The sequence below is a fragment of the Tenebrio molitor genome, chromosome 2 (genome assembly GCF_963966145.1).
Source record: "Tenebrio molitor chromosome 2, icTenMoli1.1, whole genome shotgun sequence".
NCBI lineage: Eukaryota > Metazoa > Arthropoda > Insecta > Coleoptera > Tenebrionidae > Tenebrio > Tenebrio molitor.
The window spans coordinates 2,435,714-2,444,296 of NC_091047.1; the positions used below are offsets into that span (position 1 = coordinate 2,435,714).

General features: G+C 45.5%; 2 protein-coding genes across 5 annotated transcripts; one reads left to right on the forward strand and one right to left on the reverse strand.

Moving 5' to 3' along the window:
- The first annotated feature begins 288 nt into the window (after positions 1 to 288).
- On the forward strand, positions 289 to 6,488 carry LOC138124717 (transcriptional regulator ATRX homolog). Of its 4 annotated transcripts, none has more exons than XM_069039866.1 (18): positions 289 to 643; positions 690 to 860; positions 905 to 1,066; positions 1,116 to 1,148; positions 1,910 to 2,096; positions 2,151 to 2,363; positions 2,420 to 3,022; positions 3,075 to 3,216; positions 3,266 to 3,657; positions 3,705 to 4,009; positions 4,062 to 4,237; positions 4,600 to 4,803; positions 4,854 to 5,056; positions 5,103 to 5,442; positions 5,492 to 5,816; positions 5,874 to 5,972; positions 6,028 to 6,088; positions 6,137 to 6,488. In XM_069039866.1, the coding sequence occupies exons 1-18, from the start codon at positions 289 to 291 to the stop codon at positions 6,480 to 6,482; spliced, it is 4,317 nt and encodes a 1,438-aa protein (XP_068895967.1). In that variant the 3' UTR covers positions 6,483 to 6,488. The 4 variants fall into 4 exon arrangements, with proteins under 4 accessions (XP_068895967.1, XP_068895968.1, XP_068895970.1 ...); XM_069039867.1 differs by having other exon boundaries at positions 1,119 to 1,148; XM_069039869.1 differs by lacking the exon at positions 5,874 to 5,972.
- An 857-nt stretch (positions 6,489 to 7,345) lies between these two features.
- On the reverse strand, positions 7,346 to 8,275 carry LOC138124728 (peptidyl-prolyl cis-trans isomerase B). Its single transcript, XM_069039885.1, has 3 exons — positions 8,029 to 8,275; positions 7,774 to 7,981; positions 7,346 to 7,722 (listed from the first exon to the last, which is right to left on the reverse strand). The coding sequence occupies exons 1-3, from the start codon at positions 8,128 to 8,130 to the stop codon at positions 7,403 to 7,405; spliced, it is 630 nt and encodes a 209-aa protein (XP_068895986.1). The 5' UTR covers positions 8,131 to 8,275; the 3' UTR covers positions 7,346 to 7,402.
- Positions 8,276 to 8,583: the final 308 nt, after the last annotated feature.

Consider the following 8,583-nt stretch of genomic DNA (forward strand, 5'->3'; position numbering starts at 1 on the left):
GTTGCCTCCTTGATGTAACCACCATAACCTCATTTTATGTTATTGTTTTTCATCTTCAACTTGTCAAATTTAAACTCTTCGGAGGTGGTGAGTGGTGAGTTTGTGGTCAGTAGTGTACTTTAGTTTTTCATCACAGCTGAAGAAGAGTCGACGTATTGTAGTGATAAGCGCAAATGTGTCTATAGTAGGAAATGAGCCTCAAGGCAGAGGATGTTGTTCCATTCATATGATAACATTTCTCTTGATTAAGTGATTTTTAATATTATTCAGTATAAGTAAAATATTAGCATGGCTCCACCACGTGAGCCATCAAGGAATGTGCTTTCCAACGTGTTAATGGACTTAAGGTACATGGTACAGTGCACCTTTGTTAAATGTGATGAGTATCTGAAGAAACTCGAAGAACCCTACATAACTTCTGTGGAAACCGCTGAAAAAGTGCGTAATTTGCTCAACAATATTAAATATAATGTGACAGAATTCATGGAAACAGTTGATGCTGTTTGTGATAATCAGACACCTGCACAAAAAATCCAAAATTCGAAGTTCACTACTCCCAAAAAGAAAATTAACCTTAGTTTAAGAAGAAATGGTGACAACACCCAAGACACTGATGTGGATGTAACAAGTTCAGAAAGTGAAGGTAAGTTTTTGATCAGTTTTGTTCAATTTTGAATCTTCCCTGTTAGAGTATAACAGGACGGTAAAACGGCTCCCAGAAATTGGGGAACCCTCAGGGATCAGTGCCAAAGACGTCGTCACAAATGGTAACGCAGACGCGACTGATTTTTTGAGCGACTCTGACAGTCAAAAATCAATTCCTGCAGCTAATTTTGAAGCTTGCAGTAGTTTAGTAGATGGTAAGATTTTTTTCTTTGTATTTGTCAATTAATAAAAGTACTAGACCCCCCAGATTGCGAGGTGACTCATAAGATAGAAAAGAGTTCGAATGAGTCAACTGGAGATGCTAATGGCCCTGGTGAAATAAAAGAAGAAGAGGAAGAAAAACATGAAGAATTGAAAGATGCCTCAAAAAACACGAGTTTCGATTTTGACGATTCACACGGTATGTTTTGTTTTGTTACGACGGAGTTGCTAAAATGGCGATTTTTTAGAAGATTCAGGCGGTCAACCAGAGAAAGGCGAAGGTATTTTGCACGTCTTATGTCTGCTGCTGTTATGACCTAACAGTTTCTTATTGTTTGCTTTTTATAACGCAATATATTTTTTGAACTATTTCGTAAAAATAAAAACTGATTCGTCGACACGTTCGGTGGACGGAAAGACCGGCTAAGTGGGGTATATTTAGGAACGTAATTAAAAACAAATTTTCCGGCCAATTTCAGAATGTTGATAATCATTAAGTAACTCTTACTAATTTTCCTTGAGAAATAAAGTTTCTTTAAAGATAGGTAACATAAAGATTAGTCAATTTCATAATTGTAAATGAAAATCACTTTACCAAAAGGCGACTTTTACGATTATAATCTGTTAAGTTGGTACCAACTTACGTCAGTTTATTGTCAAAATAACGTCCAATTCTCAATTTTTCGTTATTTCTCCTCTAGAAAGGATTAAAGGAAGGATATTAAAACACACAAATGAACTTACCGATTTGTATTATTTTTTTATCAAAATTTCGATTTTAGCTACTAAAAATAAGACCGTGGTTATTCGCATACATATTTTCAAATCTTATTATGTCAGTAATGACAGCTGAAAAACTTAAAGTTGCTTTTTCTACTAAAATCCCGATTTTGGCGCTCTAAATTTAAAGGACTTTTAATCGTCGAAGTGCCATTATAAAACCAAACCCCGATTCTTAAAGGAACTTTATATTTTAAAGTAATTTTTAAATAATCACGAATTGGGCGTTAGTTTTATTTAAATCCTATTAAATAACAATTAGATGCAAAGAGCGCGTCTTCGGAGACGTCAGACCAACAGCAAAAGGACAACTACGAGCTTCTAGAATTACTGAACAAAGTGACCGACGATGTAGATGATGCTACGACCGAAAGAGACGCCGACGAAGCTTTGCAACTCCTCGAGGACGAAATTTCGTTGGCGAGCTTCACCGATTCTGACGAAACCACGTAGGTCGCTGTTGTCAAATCGGTACAGTTTGATGGACCCAGATGAATTTTCAGGCACAGTTTGTGGCAGTTGTCGGACAACGACCTTGACGGATCTACGGAGAGCGAGGAGAGCGGTAGCGAGAGCAGTAATGAAAGCGAGGGTAACGTTTCGGATGTCGAGGATAACGACGATGAAGAACAAGAGGACCAATTGGAGAGTTGTAGAGATTTCAAAATTAATTTGAATCGTCGAGTCGATGAAATGGACGAGTCGGAGATCGACAGGTAAAAGGGCAATTCTCTGAAAGACCGGAAAGGTCACGTTGATTTGTTGCCCCCAGGTTGTGCGACCTTCACAATCTCAACAAGAGGAAGTGCCTCAAAGCGTTGGGCAGTGGCAGGAAGAAGCGAAAGCGAATCAGGTTGTTGAGTACTTCGTCGTCGTCGTCGGAGGAACCTTCGGAGAATTCCACCACTCCGGATCTCATCATGGACACCGAAGAGCGACCTTCGACGCCCAACGATATCGAGCCTTCGGATGCAGTCGCGGTTTTAGCTGACGAATTAGCCGACAAATTGAGCGACGAAAGGGTAGAAATAAGCTCGGACAGCGAGATGGACGTCGACGACCGACCGAAAACGAAAAAGAAGTCGGAAGAAATCGTGCGGAAGGAGGAAGAAGAGATCTATGAAATCAAGAGCGACGACGAAGTGCAGGAGGAGGTGCAAGGGAAGACTCTGAAGAAGAGGGCCAGTTGGAGAGACGACCCTCTTTTGGGGTCTCTGTGGACCGACAGCGACGACTCAGATTCGGGAATTCCTGAAGTGAAGAAGTCGGATTCGGGCGACGACAAAGACAGGAAGAGTCCTCCGAAAGTGAGCAACGAGACCACCGTGATCAGCGATTCGTCGGACACGAGTTCCGACAGTGATGACGTCACTTTGTAAGTTGACGAATTGTTTGCGGTCGTGTTTTGAACGATTTTTGTTGGGCAGTGTCGACGAGGTCACCGATGGGGTGAAAGGTCGCCGAAACATCAGATCCATCCTGAGCGACGACGAGCTCAGCGAGATGAGTCAGTTGGCGAAAAAGGAGGAAAAGGAGAGAGTCACCAGACTCAAAGAGCACACCAAGACGGTAGTTTCTCAAGGATTTAGGTGCAAAAAGTCGACACCACTTGTTGCAGATCGAGTCGATCCGGTCCCAGAACGAGGACTTCGTCTTGGACGCTGACGTCAAGACTGGAGAGCCTTTGGTCACCGTGCGCGCCGAGCTGGCCACGATGCTCAAACCCCACCAAAAGACTGGAGTGCAGTTCATGTGGCAGGCTTGCTACGAGAGCGTCGCCATCCTCAAGGAAAAACCGGGAACCGGGTGCATCCTGGCGCACTGCATGGGCTTGGGGAAGACCCTCCAGGTCGTCACCCTGGTCTACACCCTCTTCGCCCACCCCGTCACCAACACGCGACACGTCCTGATAATATGTCCCCTGTCGACGGTCATCAACTGGAAGAACGAGTTCAAGAAGGCGTTGAAACAGTTGACTCGCCGCGTAGACACTCCCATCTACTGCTTAATGTAAGTCCACCTGTCAGGTCTCAACAGTCGCTCAATCTCTCTTGCAGAAAAGCGGACCTCAGCGGGAAAATAAAAGTCGTCATCAACTGGCGGCGCACCGGCGGCGTCCTCATCATGGGCTACGACACTTTCCAGATTATTACCAACGAGAAGACCGCCTCGAAGGTCTCCGCCGACGAGAAGAAAGCCGCGCTGGAGGCCCTCATCGACCCCGGACCGGATCTCGTGGTGTGCGACGAGGGCCACATGTTGAAAAACGGCAAAACGCTCAAGACGCAAGCGGTGATGAGAGTCAAAACGAAACGGCGAATCGTTCTGACAGGGACGCCATTACAGAATAATCTCAAAGAGTGTAGGGATTTTCGTCGGTGGAGGTTGGCAACGTTATTGTTCGTGTTTTTTAGATTATTTCATGGTGCAGTTTGTTAAACCGCACCTGTTGGGGACGTACCAGGAGTACATGAATAGATTCGCCACTCCAATAATGAACGGACAGTACCACGATTCCAGACCCGAGGACATAAAATTGATGAAGAAGAGGACGCACGTCCTCACCAATTTGCTCAAAAAGACCATCAACGTCAGTAGAGTCTCGTATCTTCGTATCTTCGACGCACTGAGGGATTAATGGTCATTCGCATTTAGCTTCACGCACAAAGTGGTACTGAGCCCCAAATCTCCATGATTAAGACGAGGAGTGACATGACAATCGACAATGTGACAGTTCACGATGTTGACATGATGTACCGGTTTAACCTCACTTTTTAATAATTCCAAATTTCCACTTAAATCATTATTAACTTTAGACGGCGCCATAAAAGACAATTTGGAACATGATTCGACGCTATACATTCGCAGTTTGTACTCGATGACCATCATTCTCTCGTGTCGAAGACGCTGCCGCCAGCGAACGATTTCTTGCGACTTTTTGGTTTGTTGCAGAGGGTCGAGGCCAAAACCTTGTCGACGTACCTGCCGGAAATAACAGACTACACCATCTTCATAAAGCTGACTCCCATCCAGGTGGCGCTGTACACGAAGTTCATCGACATGGTAACGAGCCAAAACGATCTGAGCGCTGTGTTCTTCCACGTGACTCGAGTCACCAATTTCAATAATTTGCACCCCTACACCCTGCAACTATACGTAATGATGTTGTACGACACGAGCGACACCTATGATAATGACAATTTCAGTACAACAAGCCCAAGCCGAAGAAGAAAAAGAAGACGTGGGGGGAAGACGAGTTGGATCAAGAGAACAACAACGAGAGTCACATCAGGGACGACTGGTACAAAGATCTGCTTCCGGAAGATGTCGCCACGAACGTCGACTACAGCGCCAAGCTGAAAGTGGTGATGGACATAATCAGAGAGGCGGCGAACAAAAACGAGAAAGTGTAAGTGAGTTGTTGTGCTTGTTGCTTCTCCTAGCAGCTGTTTTAGATTGGTGTTTGCCCAACACCTCGTCGAGTTGGACCTTCTGGAGCACTTCCTGACCGCGCAAGGAACCAACTGGATACCCTTCGTGGATTATTACAGGATGGACGGAGAGACGTCGGTGGAGAACCGCGAACAGTTGTGCACAAACTTCAACAACAACCCCGCCGCTAAACTCTTCCTGTTGACTCACAGGGTCGGCGGGTTGGGTCTGAATTTGACTGGCGCCAATCGAGTCGTTTTGATCGGCTCGAACCACAACCCCAGTCACGACACCCAGAGCATGTACAGGGTGTACCGGTTCGGACAGTCGAAGAAATGCTACGTCTACAGATTGCTGTCAATTGTAAAAATGTCGACGGCCGAGGGTCTCGAGTGTAAGAATCGTGTTTCAGGGGACCATGGAGGAGAAGATTTACAGGAGGTGCGTGGTCAAGTTGGCCATGTCGGGGACCGTCGTGGACAAGTACCACTTCGACCGGCACTACAAGTCCAACGATCTGCAAGAGATGTACAAATATAACTTCGACGAGTTCGACGAGAGGCCCATTCCAGTGGTACCGAGCGATTGGCTGTTGGTGACGCTGCTGAGGAGCAGCAACGACATCTACAACTACCACTTGCACAACGCGTTGCTCGAGAACCGTCCCGAGGAGGAGTTGACCGACGAAGACAAGAAGTTGGCGTGGGAGGAGTTCAACAACATGGAGGAGACCGCGAGTATGACGCCATTTTTTTTGTGTCGCACTGTTTTGTATTGTGTGCTTCACCCTCTAGAAAACGTAGCAGTTTCCACGTCCGTAGTGCACGCCCCACCCCCGCTCCTTTTAAATTTGTCGTACCCGTTTAACCGATTCGGGCAGTACTGTGGCACGAGTAACTAACAAAACCTCTATTTCTCATAGCCGAATTTACGCATTTGCAATTGCAGGAAACAACGTCCAGAACATGGTGCCGAATCCTGTCAACAACAACACCAAAGGCTTCTTTCCGTAAGTTACGAGAGTGGTGTGGTCGATCCGTAACGTTTGGAGTTTCAGGCGCGCCATCGTCTCGCAGATCAGACGCCCCAGCGCCAACAATCAAACCGCCAGGCCTCAAACGTCGGGACTGAACCGCACCACGCTGATGAACAACCCGTTTTCGCTTCTGGTGCAAAACGTGCCTCAAACCAGCGGTGGGAACGTTAACGGTTCAGCGCCCAACGGTACCAACATGACCAGAGCAAGTTTTGACGGTTACGACAGATTTAGATCGCCGGTTCCTGGCTCTGACAGACTGCAGAATTTCGTAAAGGCGCTGCAGGAGCGCAGGGCGCAGAGTAGCCCCACGGGGGCGCCCCAAACCAGCGAGTTCAACTACGCGTTAAATAAAGTCGTGAGGTGAACATTAGTGAATTATTTAATGAAGTACCTATTTTATACTGTTCGATTGTTCCAATTCTCAAAAATACAGAAATTTCGTATAACTAGTCAGCGTACACAGTGATCAAAAAGAAAACAAATCGAAAGTGCTACATCATTTGTTTTTGCGAAAAGTTTGTCGAAGTTGTTTTCTAGGTTAACAACAGCAAAGCATTGACGTTTCTTTGACATTTCCACGAAAAATCTGTTTACCAGTGGCGGCGCACTTGACAATAAAGCTGGTAAATTTCCCATTCTTACGAATGCTAAATGTTGCTCTTGTTTATTTTAAACTTTTTCTCCATTATCAGGTAATAGTAGCGGCTTCAGGGCCAACTCTTTAAAATTCTCCGCCGATGTTAATATCAAACCAAACCTGCACTTTTTGTATTAAAAGAAATGAAAGTGGGTGACCTTGTCGGTGACTTCGGGGCCATTTTTTGCACCCGGTTCTTCCTCGGTAGCTTTTTCTTTTTTTCACGTTTTTCGCCGCTTCCTACCCGAGCACAGAACAAAAACAATTTACGGAACATTCGTTGTGACAAATCAGCTGACGTAACGAAACGTCAAACATCTGTCAATTCAATGGGACATTAGGAATTTTAGAATTTATTATGTATTTGCATTAAAAACCGTGCAAAAACTCATGACTGCCCCCACGTTGTAGAAATGTAGAATCTGCGTGTGTAGGTGGCGCTGTTAACACCACTCTATTCGAGGTCAAAGAGAATTGGCAAATCAATGGATCTACCGTTAAAACTGATGAACTCTGAAGGTCAAAAAAACAAGATGTACACTCGATTGATGGGGCAGTGCCCCCGTCGTGTTTAATAAGACTCGACCACGTTCGTTAGAAAAATTATTTTTATTATCTATGTAGAAAATGAAATTTTACAATGAACACTACTCTGTGGCGTCCTCCTTGGCCACGCCGAAGGGCTCCTTGACGGTCTCGGCCCCCGAGTCCGTGATGACCACGTCTTTGCTGGGCTTGTCGCGGTTGTCAGTCTTGGTGTTCTCGATTTTGCGGATGATATCCATGCCCTTGAGCACCTTGCCGAAAACGACGTGTCTTCCGTCGAGCCACGACGTCTGCTTCGTCGTGATGAAGAATTGAGAACCGTTCGTGTCTTTTCCGGCGTTGGCCATGGACAACCATCCCGCTCCATAGTGCTTCAGCTTGAAGTTTTCGTCCTCGAATCGTTCGCCGTAAATGCTGCGGCCTACACAACGTCCCAATTAGGATTAATTCGGTAACAATGCGTGGTACGAACCGCCGGTTCCGTCGCCCTTTGTGAAATCTCCGCCTTGGATCATGAAGTCCTTGATGACGCGGTGGAATTTGCTGCCTTTGTAGCCCTCGCCCACGGGTTTTTGCGCCAACTCCTTGAAGTTCCGGACGGTTTTCGGGACGGTGTTGCCGAAGAGGCCGATCTCGACGCGGCCGACGGCCTCGTCGCCGATTGTAATGTCGAACCAAACCTGGTGGTTGGTGTTTATTTACGAGATAACAATCGAAAAGAGATTACCTTATCGGTGACTTTTGGCCCTTTCTTGGCTTTGTCCTCCTCGCAGCTGACCGAAGCGCAGAGGGCGATCAGCGCACAACACAAAAGTACTTTCCGGACCATCCTTGCGACGCTTCTTTACGCGACAAAATCTCGGCAGTTAATGATAAAAACCTCTGGTTTACTCTTTCACAATGTCTCGCTAATTCGAAGAGACGAATAAGAAGAGGCCACGAGATAGTCGTGATAGGTCGGCTGATGTCAATGCCACGCAAATTAAATGTCAAACGTCAAACTCCTGTCAAATTTTATTTTTTGCAAAATCCCCTGGACCCACACTTTTCAATGAAGAATTCAATAACGCAATAGGTCCTGGTCCCATCCACGTTTAAAGTACATTATGGCATTAACTATCTGTTTATCCTCACAGGAGAAATTTCCAATTTTCTACCTCGACATCTCTGTTTTGTTTAGTCACAGTTACATTTGCTGTCGTTAGGTTGTAGGATGTAGGTTGGTAACAAAATCCAAAATTTTGAAAATGGCTGCTTAAAAAAGTGTTTCAAAAGAAAACTC

What these genes read in the sequence shown, in the direction of transcription:
- LOC138124717 (XM_069039866.1), top strand. Translation starts at nt 289, where the DNA reads ATGGCTCCACCACGTGAGCCATCAAGGAATGTGCTTTCCAACGTGTTA. An exon ending in ACCGATTCTGACGAAACCAC is followed by an intron (nt 2,097 to 2,150) that starts GTAGGTCGCTGT and finishes ATGAATTTTCAG; the next exon opens with GCACAGTTTGTGGCAGTTGT. An exon ending in TCAAAGAGCACACCAAGACG is followed by an intron (nt 3,217 to 3,265) that starts GTAGTTTCTCAA and finishes CACTTGTTGCAG; the next exon opens with ATCGAGTCGATCCGGTCCCA.
- LOC138124728 (XM_069039885.1), bottom strand. Translation starts at nt 8,130, where the DNA reads ATGGTCCGGAAAGTACTTTTGTGTTGTGCGCTGATCGCCCTCTGCGCT. An exon ending in GGCCAAAAGTCACCGATAAG is followed by an intron (nt 7,982 to 8,028) that starts GTAATCTCTTTT and finishes ACCAACCACCAG; the next exon opens with GTTTGGTTCGACATTACAAT. An exon ending in AAAGGGCGACGGAACCGGCG is followed by an intron (nt 7,723 to 7,773) that starts GTTCGTACCACG and finishes GACGTTGTGTAG; the next exon opens with GCCGCAGCATTTACGGCGAA.